Source organism: Theropithecus gelada, chromosome 4, assembly GCF_003255815.1.
Source record: "Theropithecus gelada isolate Dixy chromosome 4, Tgel_1.0, whole genome shotgun sequence".
Taxonomy (NCBI): domain Eukaryota; kingdom Metazoa; phylum Chordata; class Mammalia; order Primates; family Cercopithecidae; genus Theropithecus; species Theropithecus gelada.
In genome coordinates, this window is record NC_037671.1 from 49,322,673 (window position 1) to 49,341,508 (window position 18,836).

At 41.2% G+C, this 18,836-nt stretch overlaps 1 protein-coding gene across 1 annotated transcript in view; it reads right to left on the reverse strand.

Moving 5' to 3' along the window:
* ADGRF1 (adhesion G protein-coupled receptor F1) overlaps nucleotides 1-18,836 on the reverse strand; it is a 42,564-nt gene that overhangs the window by 22,984 nt on the left and 744 nt on the right. Inside the window, exons 2-5 of the mRNA XM_025383342.1 lie at nucleotides 6,358-6,469; nucleotides 5,069-5,126; nucleotides 3,214-3,360; nucleotides 1,392-1,565 (exon numbers count right to left, since the gene is read on the reverse strand). Coding sequence (XP_025239127.1) covers nucleotides 1,392-1,565; nucleotides 3,214-3,360; nucleotides 5,069-5,126; nucleotides 6,358-6,450 — 472 coding nt within the window. The 5' untranslated portion in view covers nucleotides 6,451-6,469. The remainder of the gene's footprint in view (nucleotides 1-1,391; nucleotides 1,566-3,213; nucleotides 3,361-5,068; nucleotides 5,127-6,357; nucleotides 6,470-18,836) is intronic.

Below are 18,836 nucleotides of genomic sequence, written 5' to 3' on the forward strand. Positions count from 1 at the left end.
TTCTTTCTTTCTTTTTCTTTCTTTCTTTCTTTCTTTCTTTCTTTCTTTCTTTCTTTCCTTCTTTCTTTCTTTTTCTTTCTTTCTTTCTCTTTCTCTCTCTCTCTCTCTCTTTCTTTCTTTCTTTCTTTCTTTCTTTCTTTCTTTCTTTCTTTCTTTCTTTCTTTCTCTTTCTTTCTTTCTTTTTGAGACAGGGTCTCACTTTTGTCACCCAGGCTAGAGTGCAGTGGCACGATCTTGGCTCACTGCAGCCTCAACCTCCTGGGTTCAAGCAATCCTCTTCCCTCAGCCCCCCAAGTAGCTGGTACTACAGGCACACACCACCACACCCAGCTAATTTTTGTATTTTTTGCAGAGATACATTTTCGCCATGTTGCCCAAGCTGGTCTCGAACTCTTCCTGAGTTCAAGCAATCAGCCTGCCTTAACCTTCCAAAGTGCTAGGATTACAGGTGTAAGCTGCTGTGCCCATCTTTCAAAACATAGGCTTTCATCAACATTTGTTGAAGAAATGACATTATTTTCTTTCTTGTATTACAGCCTGGCCTCTCCAATGAGTCTCTTAATTCATAGACAGCAAGAGAAATTCTTCTTCATGTCCTCCTAGAATTTGCCTCTGATCTGGGTATAAAGATGGTGCTTAATAAGTAATGTATTGCCATAACCTGAATTGCTGTAGTCCCAGGAAGGAGAGCCAGTATTCCCAATTAAGCTGGGCTATTTCAGGCTCACTCTTTGCTCAGTTCCACCAATATCTGGGGCTTCCAGTTAACTGAAGTAATCATTGCAGGAGCTTTTTAAAGTCTTTCATGCCCTGGAGTCCATGTCATTTGGCTAATCTCATCTTTCATTGAACAGAAACCTAAGTTAGCCATAGCTCCCTCAGCTACCACTGGTTTCCTAAGCTAGACTTTTAGCTTTTGTTTTGTTTTAACAAGGCATTCAGTACACATATTTGTTGACAATTGACAGCATTTCTTTTAATGGAATGATTCACTGTGTGTTCCTCCCTGCATTCACATCTCTAGACTTCCCTTTTCTTGAAATTGATGTTGGCAAAAGAGGTGAAAAGAGAGTAGGAAGACAAATGTTGCTTACTCAAGCAGTTCCTCATTTTGGAATTTTAGCAACTCTCCCTCAATCTCAATAGAATCGTATGATTGCAGAGCTGAGCTGGATGGACCCAAAGGTTGAAGTGACCCTCACATGTGTTTCTGGATCTTCTGTACTATGAAAACTCTCACTGTGTCCGGCCAGGCCCAACATAATATATAATCACTGTCCCTCAATCTCCCTGTAAACAAACAGTGACTAGCAAGACGATGAGCCAGAGTCCCTTCTCTGTTGCATGTTGGGGTGGGAGAAGACCCAGCCCGAGCATTCTTTGTTGCTTACTTGTTCTCTCACAGAAATTGACACTCTGGCTGAGATTGTTGAGATGACATTCACAGCTTGGGAGTGCTCCAGCCGTGTGAAGGTAGCAGTTCTGGGGATCGAGGCATGAGGGAGGAAACCAGGTGTAGCCGTCTTCACAGGTACACTGCAGGACCCCATTCAGGTTGTTGCAGTCTGCCCAAAAAAATAGAACTCAGTCTCCTGGATTCTGGTTTATAAACTGACTACTGCTGAGCAGTGATTTTATTTTTTATATGTTTATTTTTCAGATTAACTTCCCACATCTTCTATGAGTTTTGTTTTGGTTTGTTGCCCAGGTTAGAATACAGTGGCATGATCACAGCTCACTGCAAACTCTGCCTCCTGGGTTCAAGTGATTCTTGTGCCTCAGTCTCCTGAGTAGCTGGGATTACAGGCATGTACCACCACCCCTGGCTAATTTTTGTATTTTTAGTAGAGACAGTATTTCGTCATGTTGGCCAGCTGGTCTTGAACTCGTGAGCTCAAGTGATCTGCCTGCCTTGGCCTCCGAAAATGCTGGGATTACAGGCGTGAGCCGCTGCACCCAGCCCTGAGTAGTGATTTCTGATCCTTAGCACTGACATGGAATCTGGACCAAGGATTTGATTGGTGCAAAAGTAATAGCAATTTTTTGCCATTAAAAGTAAAATAATGGTAATATTTCTCACCAAAAGCCAGAAGGATGAAGCCAGGATGGCAACATATTTAAGGTAAGGAAATGTCCAACTCAATAAATTCTGAGGTTAGTATCAGAAAGCTAACAAACATAAAGCTACAATGGCTGGGATTAGCATGCAAAGGAAGGATGTATGCTCCATACATAGCCACTGCAATGGAAGAGAAAAGCAGAAGAGGACATTTGTAATAGGAGAGATATTTAAAGGATTCTAGAGGGTATTTGACCACCATCTCATTGGAGACTCCTTTCCATCCACCTGCCACCACTCCCAGGTAGGCCTTATAAGCAAGATGACAAAGGCAGAGAAACATTTTCGGGGAAAGTCATGATGAAAAGTTTCTCTAGTAGCAATCTTCTATGCCTGCCCTCTTCTATCACACCTGAAATTCCCACCGAAGTCATTTTTTTTCAGTAGATCAAAAAGCAGGGCGAAGTCACCGGATACCTTTGTGAAAATATGCTACAGTGTGCAGTGAATGGTTCTCAAGCTTTATTGCACAACAGAATCACCTGGAAGATCTCACCCTGGAGTTTCTGATCCTCTAAGTCAAGATGAATGAAGAATTTGCATTTCTGTTAAGTTCCCTAATGCTGCTGCTGCTGCTACTGCTAGCCTGGGGACCACGCTTTAAGAATCACTGCTTTAGATCAATAATTTAACTTCTCTGAACCCCGCCTTTTGCTTATTAGTGCTGTTTGCCAAATATTTCTTGCCATCTTCTAGGTACACAGGATTGCATATCCTAGTCCCCTGAAGTTAAGTGGAGCCACGGAGCCAGTTCTAACTAATAAGTTGTGGGCAGAATTCCTGTGGTCACTTCTGAGTTAGAGAATTTAATTGCCTATGGAAAACTCTCCAGTGTTTCATTTATTTTTGACTTAGCATGGGTATATATGAGATAGGGTCTGATACATCACTCTGCGTACTGGTGGCAACAGAAACAGCCCTCTGCCAATCTGCAATGGACACGTAGCATGAAGAAGAAATAAAGCGTTTATTCTTTTAAATCACATAGATTGTAGGGATGATTGTTTCCACAGCATAACCCAACCGGATAGCATAACCCTGACTGATACACCCGCCTTCTCCATTTACATATCCAGTCACTGAGAGCCACTTACACGTGGTAGCCTTTGCTCTGATAATCATGAGCCCGTTTGACCATAATAATGGAGGCTTCAAGAGCTTCAGAAAATTCCTCAAATCTCTTTTCTCCTTGGAATCTCTATAGGTCACCTGAAGCAGCAGCTCATATTCTTGGACTGGGCCTAAAGAGAGAAAGAGAGTCAGAAACCTTTTTTTCTATCCATGGGGAAAATATTACTGAGGAAGTGACTGAGAAACAATCATCAAATTCAGCCTGAAGATCAGGGACTCTATCACGCTGCTTGTTCTTGAGTTCCTCTCATCCAAACATGGACTAAAAATGAATACCCAGGATAAACACAAGCCGATGGCTCCCACACATGCCGAATATACGTCTGTCCTCTCACTTCTGCCAGGCCAGCTGCCCCGGTGCTGCCTGTCCCTCCCCAGAATCACTCTCTCAATGTTACACAGCTCCTCACGGCGCACCCACAGTCAAGCTTCAGGTATTGAGACTGAAGGGGGAACAGGTGAGGAAATCCAAGTCAACCTTCCCTCCCCCGCCCCCAGCTCTGATCTCCCTGAAGTATCTCCAATATAAGACCCCTCAATCTCACACTTACAAAGAGCCCTTTCTTCTCCTGTGAAAATATTCCATTTGTTAGCTGAGTTTGGGTATTTATATGAAATCCAAAAGCAAAACAAAACTAAACTTTCCCTTGAGGCTTGATGCACCCTCACCTCCAGCTCATCATTTCTGGACAGCACCTTTTCTTTCCCCATGGAGAAGCCATTAACTGATTTTGACAGGGAAAGGAGGGGAATCCTATAAGTCTTCTCCCATCCAAAATTCACTTAAGTCCATTCACATAAAACTTGGCATGAAATTCCCAGGGGCTTCAAGGTCCCCCAAAGCTCACCTGTGAAAGACTCGACATCCCACACCATTGCACCCCAGTCCCATCTCTTACTCTCCCATCTCCTTACAGACTGGAGCCTCTTCTCCAGGCATTGAAAGTCCTCTCTGAGCGGTGGGAGCTGACATGAGTCCCATTCCTACTGTCCAAGCAGGTGAGGAGTGGGGAACAGGGAAAAGGGTGGCCTTGCTCACATCGTCAGGGGTTAATGGCACTGGTTCTGGAGCCAGATTGACTGGATTTGAATCCTGGTCCCTGCTGCTAGTTCTGTGCCTTAGTTTCACTATCTGTAAAATAAAGATGACTGCTGTACCTAACTCAGAGGGTCAGTGTGAGGGTTTAATTCAACTAATGCACTTCAAATAGTCCTGCCACATAGTAACATCCCAATAATAGTTGCTATATTTTTATTGTTATTTTTACTGTCAGGAAAATTGTATTCATGTCATTACAAGTTGAAATTTTGATTTCATTTTCCCAAAGAAGTGTAGCCTTGCATGGTGATAGGTGCTACGGTACTATTAGCAGATTGCTGTATGGCAGATTCATTGCATGATAGAAAAGCTATTGTGGACCGATCCAGGAACCTAACAACCACATGTGCATCACTGTTTCTATGAGGAAATGTGTTCAGCACTAGAAACATCAGATCCACAAACTAAATTTCAGAACACAATTCATTTCCAGACTGGAACTATGGCCATTAATTACATTGTTAGAATCAAGGCACAGAAGAAAAGGGCGTGTGTGAACAGCTGCTTGCCAGGTCTGATGTAAGACGCTATGCTCTCATGATATTATTTAATCTTCACAAATGTCCTGCTCATAGGAATTACTGTCATTCTCCTTGTACATATTTGGATGTTTAATAATATGCCTAGGATCATACAACCAGTCAGAGGCACGCTGGGATTAGAACCCTGGTCCCTTGACACCAAAATCCACAGCACCATGCTGTCTGACAGAGCCTCACCTAGATGTTTTCTCTTATTCACAGTGAGTTCTCTTTTTGTTTTGATGCCATCATTTCTCTGTTAAAAAGAAAACAAATAGTTATGGTGAGACTTTGAAGAGTTGTGCTTCATAAGGCCTCACCCAGTTTCCCAGATGATTTAAAATCATGGATCTAAAATCCAAGCCAGGGATGGTGGAGAGGCGGTCAGGGAAGGCCTCACTGGAGCAACTTTTGAGCAAACACCTGAAGGGTAAGAGTATGCCTGGCAGGTGAAGGCAGAATGAGGACACGAGAGCCGCGGAGAGAGGAGAGAGAGAGGAGAGGCACAGGAGGTGGCGTCAGAGGGTGTCTGGGGAGGCAGGTTGTGCAGGCCTTTATAGGCCACGGAATGGGTTTTATCTTTTCCTCGAGTGAGATGAGAAACCGCTGGGGAGCTCTGAACAGGGGAAAGACATGCTGTAACTTACTTTGTAGCAGGCTCAATCCTGAAGCCCTACTACGAACAGATAAGCACAGAAGCAATGAGTGTATTTCAGGGGTTGTTGAAATTATGCAGGTGAAAGACAATGAAGGTGTGGATCAAGGTAGCAGCCACGGAAGTAGTGAGAAGTTTTTGAATTCTGGATATATTTTAAAGATAAAGCTTAAAAAGTAATGTCAGTGGTTTAGATATGGAATGTGAGAAGAGTCAAGCATGATTCTTAAGGTTTTTTTGCCTAAGTAGCTGGAAAGATAGTGATACCACCTGCTGAGACAGGCAAGAAGGAGTGGGTTCGATTTCGGACAAATGAAGTTCGGAGGTCCACTGGGTGCCCAGCTGGAAATAACACGCAGGTAATGGACATGTGAGTGTGGACAGGGGAGAGGTCTGAGATGGAGCTATACAGCTGGGAGTCATCAGTACATAGAGAATATTAAAACCATGATCCTAGATGAAAGCATCACGAAAGTGAGTGTAGATAGGGAAGAGAGTGTCAAAGGATTGCTAATGTCCATCTATGTGACTTTTCTGCATCCAAGAAGCCATAGTAGAGAATGTGTTGAACTGGAAAAGATCTCTAAGATAGTTTAATCAAAGATCCTTCTTTTGCAGTTTGATCATCTAAACTCCGAAGAGATGAAATGACTTACTTATCCAAGGCCACACAATGAATGTTGGTCATGTTGAAACGAGAACTCAGGACTTCGGATCTCAAGTACATTAAATTATGCAGTTGCAGTCCCCTAAAGAGTGAGGGGTTCTAAAAGTGCCAGAAGGAGAGAGGAGAGATAGTTGAGAAGAGATATGAGATATAGCACCAACTTACCCCCAGGAAGCCACCGTGGCCATCAGTGAAGGTGAAGAAAGAAATGAGCCACAGCACTCCAACTTTCATTTTCCCTGGACTGAGCAGCAGCATTCGGGTGCATAGTCTGTGACTAAACAAGCAGGGTATCAGGTAAGGTAGAGGCATAAAAACAAGAAATTCAAGCCAAAATGTAAAAATGCACACAGTGGTAGGGCCTCGCTGAGCTGATCCGAGCCCCTGGGTATTTGATTGTGTTTCCACTTCACGGAACCTGTGACATCATGACTTCTGCTCCCATAGCAGACGTAGTAAATTTCCACCTTACAGACTTACTAGAAAACTGCGCTAGAACTCTATTCCAGGTGATGGTATCTGACTAAACACAGGCTGTTTTTTAAATCATGACTTGCTTAACATTGCAACTAGGTGTATTTAACACCAGTCTTTTATATTTCACTGCAGTTTCCTTTTTCATTTCAGGAAAGAAAAACATTAAAATAACCAAAGACTCTTTAAACCATTAATACCAGGATACAATTTGAGTGTTTAAGCATATAAATAATAATGAATCAATCCAGCAAATTTCCTTTTTCATAGTAGATATAATCAGCTAAAAGATGTCCTTGAGTTTATGATTATCTCAAATAATTTAGATAAAACTCAGTACATAGACCTGGTCACAAGATTAATCACTTACACCCAGGTTATTTTGCATCAAAAAAAATCACAAAATGTTAGAATTGTTCTGTCTAATGCAGTAGCCACTAGCCATGTGCGGCTATCTAAATACGAATGACAGTTAAAATTAAATTAAATTTAAAATTCAGTTGCTCAATCACGTTGACCACATTTCCAGTGCTCAGGGGCCACATGTGGCTAGGAGCTACCGTATTGGGTAGCTCAACACAGGACGCTTACATCACCGCTAAGTTTCACTGCACGGCATTGATAGAACTTAAAGGAATACCTTCTTCTGGCCTCTCAATGTTTCTTTTACATCTCACAGGAGAAGATGAAAAAGTTTGACTCCCGAACTCAAAAGTCCTCCCCTGGAATAAGTGTCCTTGCTTAGCAGTCCGGAGTACACAAAGTTGGGCTCTCTATCCAGCCCTTACCTTGCTTCCTGGGTGTGCTTAAACTTCATACAAATGCTGCCATCTCTCCGGTGCCACCCCACACTGCCCTCTGATCTCAAAAGCAGAGAAAAGGCATTAGAGACAGGGAAGAACTACCACAGAGGTGGCCAATGTTTCAGCAGAGACCTTTTCTACGGCTTTCTGGGGCAGCATGAAAAACAGGCAATGTGACACGTACAGCTTTTGAATTTACCTTCTCCTTTTGGATGAATGGTCCTCTTATGCGCCACCTTCCTGTTTACCAAAGACTCCTTGTAAATCTATTGCTTTAAAATTCTTTGGCAGCAGCCTGAGCTCTAGAGTATTCTTTAGGGTCTTGTTTCCCCACAGCTTGTCTGCTGAGTTCTATTCCTTCCTGCCTGTGCTTTCTGCTTTCTAAAAGTGATGAATATTTGTCTCCAGAGCAGTGTTTTACAAACTTTCTTGACAGGATCCCATAGAAAGAAAGATATGTTATAACATGAATATGTATGTGTGTGTGTGTACCTTGGATGTTTTCTACTTGTTTTTATTTTATTTATTTCATTTTTATTAGTAAATTGTTATATTCTACTAAACTGATTTTGCAATACCCTCATGAAGCACAGTCACATTGCAGAGGGGGGTTATGCCCCTTCCAGCCCCTTTTCCACTTTTTCTTCACTTTTTTTTTGAGATGGAGTCTCACTGTGTCGCCCAGGCTGGAGTGCAGTGGTTCACTGCAACCTTCACCTTCCAGGTTCAAGCGATTCTCCTGCCTCAGCCTCATGAGTAGCTGGGATTACAGGTGCCCATCACAATGCCTGGCCAATTTTTGTATTTTTAGTCGAGATGGGGTTTCACTATGTTGGTCAGGCTGGTCTCAAACTCTTGACCTCAAGTGATCTGCCTGCCTCCGCCTCCCAAAATGCTGGGATTACAGGCGTGAGCCATTATGCCCAGCCACTTTTTCTTCACTTCTAGGGAAGGATTTTTTTATTTGAATTCCCAGGAACTATTTCGGTCACAGTTTATAGGGCTGGAGCTTTCAAATGGGCTAACAGTCTTGGTGCCTGCGGTGTGATCCGTTTTGCCTCTTTGTGCCAGAGCCTGCTTCCAAATGGGAGATCTGGCCTGCATACGGCTCTCAGGCTCACTCTCTCTCTGTTTCTCTCTCTCTCTCTCACCTCCTCATCCCACTCTGAAAAATCTTTCTCATACATGTAGTCCAGGCCTGAGGCTGGAGAGCCAGCTTGAGAAGGCCTGAAGAAAGCTCTGGGCATTGTGGAAAAGCCCTCTCTCATAGACCCCACCTCTTTATTCCCTCTTCTCCCACCCTAGAGATATACTCTGGCATCCTTGGACTTGCTACAGATGGTAAACTCTAACTTAGAGTCAGAGTTTCAGACCAGTGAGGAAGGGAGGGAAGAGAAGGTAAGGAGAAAACATTTAGGAGCTCATTAGAAAATGTGGGTGTCCCCATCTCACCCTAAACCTACTAAATCTTGGACATGTCAGGCCCAGCTCTGTATATTATAATTATAATTATGATTATGGAGACATGTTCTTTCTCTGTCACCCAGGCTGGAAGTGCAATGGTGTAGTCATGGTTCACTGCAGCCTTGACCTCCTGGGCACAAGTGATCCTCCCACCTCAGCCTCCCTAATAGCTGAGACTACAGGCTAATTCTTTTAATTTTTTTGTAGTGACAAGGTTTCACTCTATTGTCCAAGCTGATCTTAAACTCCTGGGCTTAAGCAATTCTCCCACCTCAGCCTCCAAAGAGGGACTACAGGCATGAGCCACCATGCCAGACCAGCCCATGTGTATTATTAAAGCTAGACAAGCAATGCTCACATCCAGGCAGGTTTGAGAGCTGTTATTCTAGACTGTTTTAAGTATAGGAAAAACGATTTATCCAGGGAGAAGTGTCAGAGGGAGAGGTTGTGGCGCCTGAGGCCTCCACTCTGCTACCCTCCATCCTTAAAACAATAAAAATAAAATAAAAAATAAAGATTTCTCTACCTAGTCTAGTCCTGTGATAGGAGTTCTACTCTGGGATTTGAAACCAAAGCTCAAGTGAATCAAAATTGTTTTCTTTGCTTCCTTGGTGCGTATAGCTCCCTCTGGGATACAGTTGTAAGGTTTAAGAAGTAAAAACACAAGATACCCTCAAAATTTTGAATTTCAAATAAACAATGAAATGTTTTAGTGAAGTATGGCCCTGTGCAATATTTGCAACATTATTTGTTGTCTAAAGTTATTTGTTTCTTATCTGAAATTCAAATTTAACTGGACATCCTGTATTTGACAACTAGTCAAAGGTGAGAAAAAATGAAATCTCAAGGCACATGGGTCAAAATGGGCTCTGTAGCTGCGCTAGCCAGGGTCCCATTCCCAGCTTTGACATTTATCAACTGGATGCCCTTTGGAATTGTCTTAAGTTTTCTATACTTTGGTTACTCATCAAGAATATGGGGAAAATAGTATTTAATTCATGGGCTCTTAGGAGAATTGAATGAGTAATTTGCGAGTACCCAGAGTGGTGCCTAGTATTTCAACCTTACCATCAGCTTGTATAGTTACTTGCTGGATTGTGCCAGAATTTGACTTCAATTCTGAGTCAAATTAACTTATTTTTTTTAAAAAGTGCACTTGGTTTAACTGATTCCCGCCACTCTGGAAATGGAGAGATCCCAGCTTTGAAGCAATAAAAGTACATTTTTACAGTAATTGAATTATCTGACTCAAAGGAGGGTCCACAGCAGCAAGGATGTCAGAGATTGCTTTGTGTGTGTACGAGGTCCTCATAAATCCCACTGAACTTCGCCTTTGTTAAACATTAACCCCATGGTATTTTCATCACTTCCCTTCCAAGCTGGAATGGTCCTGATTATTTAGAAATTCTCAGAATCCTTATGTTCTTGCCACCGATGAGGAGCTGTTGTTGTCATTAGAGTATGACATGTTTCCATCGCACCTTGTGCTGTGGCTGCTGGGGCCAGCGATGGGAAGGCTTGACCATGGTGGGACGCCCCCTGACCCTGCACTTCCTTGAATTCATTCAGTGAGTTCATTCCCTGTCCTTCAGGGAACAATCATTAGAACTTGCTATTATGCCTTTGGAGAGGGCTGGCTGTTGTCTCCCTATTCTTTCAGTTATATACTTATGGACTCCAAATATCATTTATTTATGCCAACAGCTGTCTCCTTAACAACAGCGGGCTTAGTTGAAACTGCTCACACCTACACTTTCCAGCATTCTTGGCAACAATCTAATCTTAGGCACAGTTGAACTCTGCGCTGTTTCTCTGGCATCAATATTTATGGGATTATGTTTTTTTCTTTATAAATAGAATTCCCAGTAGAGCTGTCTCCTTCCTGTCCATCTTGGCCTCACGTGCGCCTATGTGCACACACACATTGATGGAAAGAGCAGGTCTCTACATAAGATCTAAAAGAAATCATGACTCAAAAAGAGTTAGGCAGATGACCTGTAAAACCTTGGTTTTGTTTCACCTCTCATTTTACCAGTTTTTGATAACATATTCATTAGCATTTATCTTTTCTAGGAACTGTTGGGCCACTTGCCTTTGAGAAAAGCTCCTTTGTGTTTCTGTAACTGGACAGAGATAGAGGAGAAGACAGCTGAGAAGGGACAGAAAAGATAGCCACTTCCATCTTTGGAAAAATGTTTGGAGGTTTGGTAAGTTATATGAACGAGACGAACTTCCTCTGGAAGGACAGTAATTTAAAGTCATTTAAAATCTCAGGGGAGGTCTCTATACATGTGTGCACAGTAAAATTGTAAACACGTTTTATATTTTAGCACATTCCTGTTTATCAACACAGCAGGAAGAGGTCTGAATGAATTACACCCTAACCTCAGGTTTGTACCTCTTCCGTGAGGATTTGGGAAAGTTAAAACTCTGTGGATTCGGTTTCTTCTTTTATACAGTAAGGGGTAAAATAAAGTGAGCTCAGATCTATTCACATTCAGGTTTCATTATTACATACCCATTCCCCGCCTTCTATTTGTAGATTACTTATGTAATTATTCTTTTATCAACATCGGCAGTCACCAAACCAAAGCCTGGAAAGACCACCGATTTCTACTCATCTTTATTCTTGTTTTCTCCTCAAACTGGTTATTAAATTCTTGAACATCTTTTGAGATGAGCTAAGAACCTACTAAGAATTTAATTATTAGGTTCAGAACAGAGGTATAATTTTTAAGAATTCCGGAATTATAAGTCTGGTGGGGACAAAAAGAATTTCTTGGCTCAGTCACTCCTTCCCCAGGACACTTCACCAATCTGCTAAACTTGCATTTGTTCAACTACCGTATACTGTATACTGACAGCCTCCCATTTCCCAGGCATTGTGCCATGTACTGGCTGTTAACAATATAGTCATGCCCGCCTATCATGCATGGTAGCTCCATGCCTCAAGAGGAACTCTGAAAGCCACAATCCAGACCCACTTCTGCAAACTTCTGGGTTACCGAGAATCTCTGTTCCAGGGTCCCTATTTTAACTGTCCTATGTTTCATTGATTGGTTGTGCCTTCGGAGTCCAGTTTGTGACCCTACCTCCAAATCTGATCCTTTCCCATCCCAGAATTGAGATATGTGCTTATAAGTTTGTGTTTCCTTTGCCACTAATTAGAACGTCCTTCAGCTCAAGAGTATTTCTCCTGCCGCTGGTGCCTGCAGCCTAGCACAGCTGTCTGCTCCTTCCTAACAAGGATTCTGTTTTTCTATTTAGTCTGCACTTTGCATCTGAGAAGAGCTTCACTCAGGATGATTTGTTGTTTTTAGCTCATTGCTCAATATGCCTTCTGACATTCTAGTAGGGTTCGTTTCCCACAGAAGACCAGTCCAGCTCATTTTCACTGTAAAAGGCTTAGCTGCGAGCCTCATGGGTTGGCTCTATTCCAATCCCTTGTAACTGAAGATGCTCACCAGCCGTTTGTGGTTCAGTATAGCAGGAGTGACCACTAAGCCCTTAAAAGATGATTAACGGCATTCCGCAAAAGGTGCCAAGCTCTTTCTTCTAGCCAAGATTTCAGCTTAGTAACAGGACCCAGGCTTCCTTGGAATTCCTAGGTAGGGCTTATTTCTCATCTCCTCTACTCAACTTCATTTAAAGAAAGGAAAGACCAGATAATTTGAGCTTCTTGCATTGTTTGCTTTTAAAAATTAAGAAGTACCTGAACAGAACTCCAGAGAGGTGATAGCTACCTCATAAAAAAGAAATAAAATAATTCCTTCTAATTTACAAAGTGCTTTTCAATATGTTTTGATTTGATTATTTGGGCACTTGTGTAAGTTAAGTGGAATTTATTTTCATTTCACAATTGCAGAAAATGAAAATGTGACGTTTAAATTCTAAATAAAAAGAATTTGTTAACTATTTCCCTAAATTTCTCAGCCCAAAGAATCAAGTATTTCCCTCCGACCATGAGCCAGTTAGTTTTTGTTGCTTGGGGCATGATTTTAATAAAATCATGATTGTTAATTTGATCTCCACCTGAGTTCCTTACAAACAATTCTTTTTTTCAGAAAAAAGAACATACATTTCAAAGCTGTCTTCCTGTTCCTGAGCTAATTTGCATGTTCTCACTTATAAGTGGCAGCTAAGCACTGGGTACACATGAACATAAAGATGGAAACAATCAACACTGGGGACTCCTAGAGCAGAGAGAGAGGGAGAGGGGGAAAGGGCTGAAAAGCTACCTATTGGGCTGGGCACGATGGCTCAGGCCTGTAATCCCAGCAATTTGGAAAGCAGAGGCTGGTACATTGCTTGAGCTCAGGAGTTCGAGACCAGCCTGGGCAACATGGTGAAACCCTGTCTCTACTAAAAATACAAAAATTAGCCGGGCATGTTGGTGCGCACCTGTGGTCTCAGCTACTTGGGAGGCTGAGGTGGGAAAGTCACCTGAGCCCTGGAGGCGGAGGTTGCAGGGAGCCAAGGTCGCACCACTGCACTCCAGCGCAGGAGACAGAGGGAGAACCTGTCTCAAAAACAAAACAAAACAAAACAAAACAAACAAAAAACAGCTACGTATTGGGTACTATGCTCACTACCTGGTGACAGGATCATTTGTACCGCAAACCTCAACATTACACAATCTACTACCCATATAACAAAACTGCACAGGTACCCCCCACGCTAAAATAAAAGTTGACATTACACAAGAAAAAACAAGTTATCTTCCTGATAAACATGATTGTCCTCAGTGTCTAAGGAGAGTCAGGTGTCTAAGGATGGAAACACAAATGATCAGGCCTGCTGGAAAACCCCTGCAGAATAGACTCTGTGGGATCTTTATATACGAATGGTCAAATTAAAGATGTTACAAACTCTTCTTGGGTGATCTATTTTAAATAAGAGTAAAACACACTTCTCTTACTTCTCATTCCATGCTTACACTGATAAATCTTCATTGTTTCAAACCTACCAAAACCCCCTAATTCTTTACATTTCCCTTTACATATGAATAGTATTTTCATCGTGATTTTCTTAAAAAGTAAAAATAACTTTTAAAATCATATTCCCCAGATGATTCTTCTAGAAATAGAACCAGTTGACTGGCATTCCACCTATCCTGAAAATATCACATCAATTCATCCTCAGAAACCATCCAGATTCTACACCATACAGAATGAAAAGCAAACTCAAGATCATCGCAGTTTTGAACTCCCACAGTCTGCCCTCAAACTTCCCTTCTATTAAGCTTCCTTCCACGCATCTGAATTTCAGGTAAACCAGGATTGAACTTTTAACTTTTCTAAGTTAAAAGGAAAGTGCTGCTTCCAAAGGTTTATATATTTTGAGATTTTATAGACATGGTCAAATTGCCCTCCTAGCCTGTACCCATTTACACTCACTGGTAAGCTGCAGAAATGCCTGTTTCATCACTCTGTCCACAATATCTTTTTAATGTTGCCAAACAGATAGGCAAAATTTTTGCCTTATTATTTTAATTTTCCTGTGTTTGATTATCAGTAAGTTTAAGCATTTTTTTAGAGATTTACTGGCCATTTGTATTTTTTTCCAGCTTGACTACTTAAGTCATTTTCCTAAGTTTATCTATTGGAATGTTCATCTTTTTCTTAAAAATTATGTTTTAGGAAATCTTTTGTCTTTGTCACTCTTATTATAGGTATTTGCTCATGGTTTGTAGTCCGTCTTTAAACCTTTTGCATTATTTTCTTCTGCACAAAAGATTAAAATGTTCATGAAATCACATCTGTCAATCTTTTCCATTATGGATTTTACTTACTCATTTTTACTTTTAGCTATATTTAGAGACAGGGTCTCGCTCTGCTGCCCAGGCTGGAGTGCAGTGCCATGATCATAGCTCACTGCAGCCCCATCCTGGGCTCAAATGATCCTCTTGTCTCAGCCTCCTGAGTGGCTGGGACTATAGGCACACACCACCACACCCAGCTAATTATTTTTTAATTTATTTTTTTGCAGAGACGAGGTCTCGACATATTGTTCACACTGGTCTTGAATTCCTGGGCTCAAGTGATCCTTCTTCCTCAACCTCTCAAAGTGTTGAGATTTCAGGTATGAGCCACCACACCCAGCCCCATTATGGATTTTAACCTTGGGGTTGTGTGAAGAATGTGTGGTTTTGTTTGCTTGTTTGTGTTTTGAGACAGAGTCACGCCCTGTCACCTAGGCTGAAGTGCAGTGGTGCAATCTCGGCTCACCGCAACCTCTGCCTCCCGGGTTCAAGCGATTCTTCTGCCTCAGTCTCCGGAGTAGCTGGGACTACAGGTGCATGTCATCATGCCCAGCTGATTTTTGTATTTTTAGTAGAGACAGGGTTTCACCATGTTGGCCAGGTTGGTCTCGAACTCCTGACCTCAGACGATCAGCCCGCCTCAGCCTCCAGAAGTGCTGGGATTACAGGTGTGAACCACCGTGTCCGGCCAAAGAATGTGTTTTCTATAAAAAGATTGGAAAACATTCTTCTACATTTTAGTCTAACACTTCGTTAGTTCTTTAAATTATTTCTAATACACTTAAATCTTCAATCTTTCTTAAGTTAATTTAGGTTTTGGGATGAAATAAGTAAATCTTCAATCCTTCTGGAATTTATTTAGGTTTTCAGATTTCCTTTCATTTCCTCCAAGTGAATAGCCAATTTTGTCAGCTGTATTTCCCAGTGAAACCATTTTTTATCTAGACCACCTTGATAATTCTTTATCAATTTTATCTACTTATTTATTTTAAATTTTACTTTTAATTGACAAATAATAATTGTACACATTTATAGCATACCTAGTGGTGTTTTGATATATATAATATATGGTGATCAGATTAGGGTAATTAGCATATCCATCATCTCAAACATTTATCTTTCTTTGTGTTGGGAACATTGAATATTCTCCTTCTAGTTATTTGAAACTATACATTATTGTTAACTATAATCATTCTGCAGTGGTATAGAACACTATAATTTATTCCCCCTATCGAGCTGTAAGCTTGTTTAATGAGGCCCACCTTTTTCTATAAAATTCTGACCTAAATATATTTTTAAAATTATACCATATCTACATCTTTTACCAATTACCTGCTTAATTGATACCTTGGTCAACAACATAAAAGAGTATGATATGCCTAAGAAATATATCATTAAGTGTCTTATCAGAAATAATTAACTTAATTCTTTAAGAGATTAAGCATAGGGAAGTCTCCAAGTAGCATCAGGCTGCATGCAGTACAAACACAAGTGTGAAAGGTGCTTACAGAAAATATAACCTGCTTAACACAAATTCTCTTTACCCAGAACTTTGCAGGTGTGAATCTGTTGTATTACGACAGGCTGTCCCAACTTCACAAATGTGTAATAAATATCTGCTTATCTCAAAACAGTAAAGAAACTCTTATCAGGTTTTAAAGGTTTGTCTTCTGAGAAAGAAGAATAAGAAAATTATCTTAAGGACTTTAAAGTCTTTAGATTTGTGGACCTCTGGAGATTAAAAACTGACATTTGCACTGAGACCAAGAAGACACCATGACGATCTGATAATGCTCATCAATAAAACGTTAACTAGAGTTTGCAGTTTTAGGACTGCATACCTCATTGCTGTTCATCTCTGCATTTTATTTTTTCAACTGAGTGCACATAGGAAATGTATTTTAACTCTCTGAAATGCTAGGGCATTTTCCACTTCTATTATTAATTCCTATGAATTTTCATTCTCAACATGCCAGATCCCAGTTTCCATCAGCCACTGACCAGAAGCCTCTATGAGATTATCTGTGGCTTATTGGGGAGGGGATGTGATAAGAAGGCTTCCCTTCCTTAGTGGTTTTGTGTACTACGGGGTGAGTTTATCAAGGTTTGAACCCAGCTGTGCATGGAAGAGGGTATGTTTCAGATCACGATGCTATAGACCTTTAGTACTATCCCTCCAAGATTCTAAATTGTTTTCACATCTATTAAAACCATGTATCTCTGGGCGTGGTGGCTCACGCCTATAATCCCAGCACTTTTGGAGGCAAAGGCCGGTGGATGACTTGAGGTCAAGAGTTTGAGAAGAGCCTGGCCAACGTGGTGAAACTCTGTCTCTATTAAAAATATAAAAATTAGCCAGGCGTAGTGGCAGGTGCCTGTAATCTCAGCTACTCAGGAGACTGAGACAGGAGAATTGCTAGAACCTGGGATGCAGAGGTTGAGGTGAGCCGGGATTGTGCCACTGCACTCTAACCTGAGCAACAGAGTGAGACTCTGTCTCAAAAATAAATAAATAAGTAAATAAATAAATAAAATAAAACCATGAATCTATCCAGTCAAGAACTCTGAAGACCTTGAAATCTTGTGAGCACTACTCTGCTAAGACAAACACAATTTAGGAAAATCCCAAGACATACGTATTTGGCAACAGCGTTTCCCCTTCTCTACAAGCTATGGGTGTTCCCTGCCAAAGAATATTAAAAAGAAAGCCAGGCGGCTGGGCGCAGTGGCTCACGCCTGTAATTCCAGCACTTTGAGAGGCCGAGGTGGGAGGATCACTAGGTCAGGAGATCAGGAGATAGAGACCATCCTGGCTAACACAGTGAAACCCCGTCTCCACTAAAAATACAAAAAATTAGCCGGGCGTGGTGGCAGGAGCCTGTAGTCCCAGCTACTCGGGAGGCTGAAGCAGGAGAATGGCGTGAACCCGGGAGGCGGAGCTTGCAGTGAGCCGAGATCGGGCCACTGCACTCCAGCCTGGGCGACAGAGCGAGACTCCATCTCAAAAAATACAATAAAATGAAATGAAATAAAATAAAACTAGGCAATATATTTTGAAAGTTACAAATATAAACATTTAGAGTAGGTAGGTTACACAACAGTTTCATAAGGGTGGCCTTAAGCAAAATTGTGAATTCAGTGACACTTGTCTTGGGGATGCCACTCCCCTACTTTCAGAGTTGTGCACCCTTGTGATGCACACCCCTACCACTGTGAATGCCCTCAGATATCCAGTACCCTCTTGCTTCTTCCAGTTTTTACTTTACTTACTCTCAGCCAAAGCACTAAAATTATTTACTTATATCCTAATTTGAATGAATGTGTTCATTTACTTTTTTAAAGAAGATGTTTGCATTCCTTTAGTTGTGTAATGAAAGACATTAGAAAGTACATTGTTGTGAAAGTATGGTGCTTTCCTTGCCCTCAGCCCAGCAACAGACAGACCCTGTTATGAGGACACTGTCCCTGCTTTTTAAGAAATTTACTCTCCTTTTGGAGAAGCAAGACATACGAGGCATCCATCAATAATTCATGTCAGCTTAGGGTTATGCACAAAAGGTGAGTTTGCAAGTTGAGCTTGTCAGACTCCACAGGCATACACTCCTATTTCCAATCTTAATGCTTATTGGCACCATTTTACAAATGAAATAACCAGGACAAGACAACTAAGTAATTTGCTCAATGTTTTACTACTTGTCAATGGTTGAATAAAGTATTATGGGACCATTATTAGAACACTTGTCAATTTGGGTTATGGTTAGATAATGAGTGGTGTTTTCTTAATGAAAATAGAACATAATAAAAGGCTTGTGTTAATATTCTAACATATTAAAGAATGTACTTTTGTTTATTTTTTGTTATTCTCGCCTCTGTTTGTAATCTCCAGCCCATGAATGCTATTATCAAGTTGAGCTTAATGGATCTCAGCACGAAAAAGTCAAGGTCATCACTTCTCCACGGCTCTCCCACCTTGACCTTCTTGCTATTCCTCCTTCAGTATCTTTCCTTCATGTAGTCTCTGGCATGGCATATTACATAGGCTATCAGGTTTACATAAATGGATTTTTCATGAAAACAAAGAAAAGAGAAAAGAAAAATTCTATATTTTCAAGGCAGCTACTAAGAAAATACAGTGTGTCATT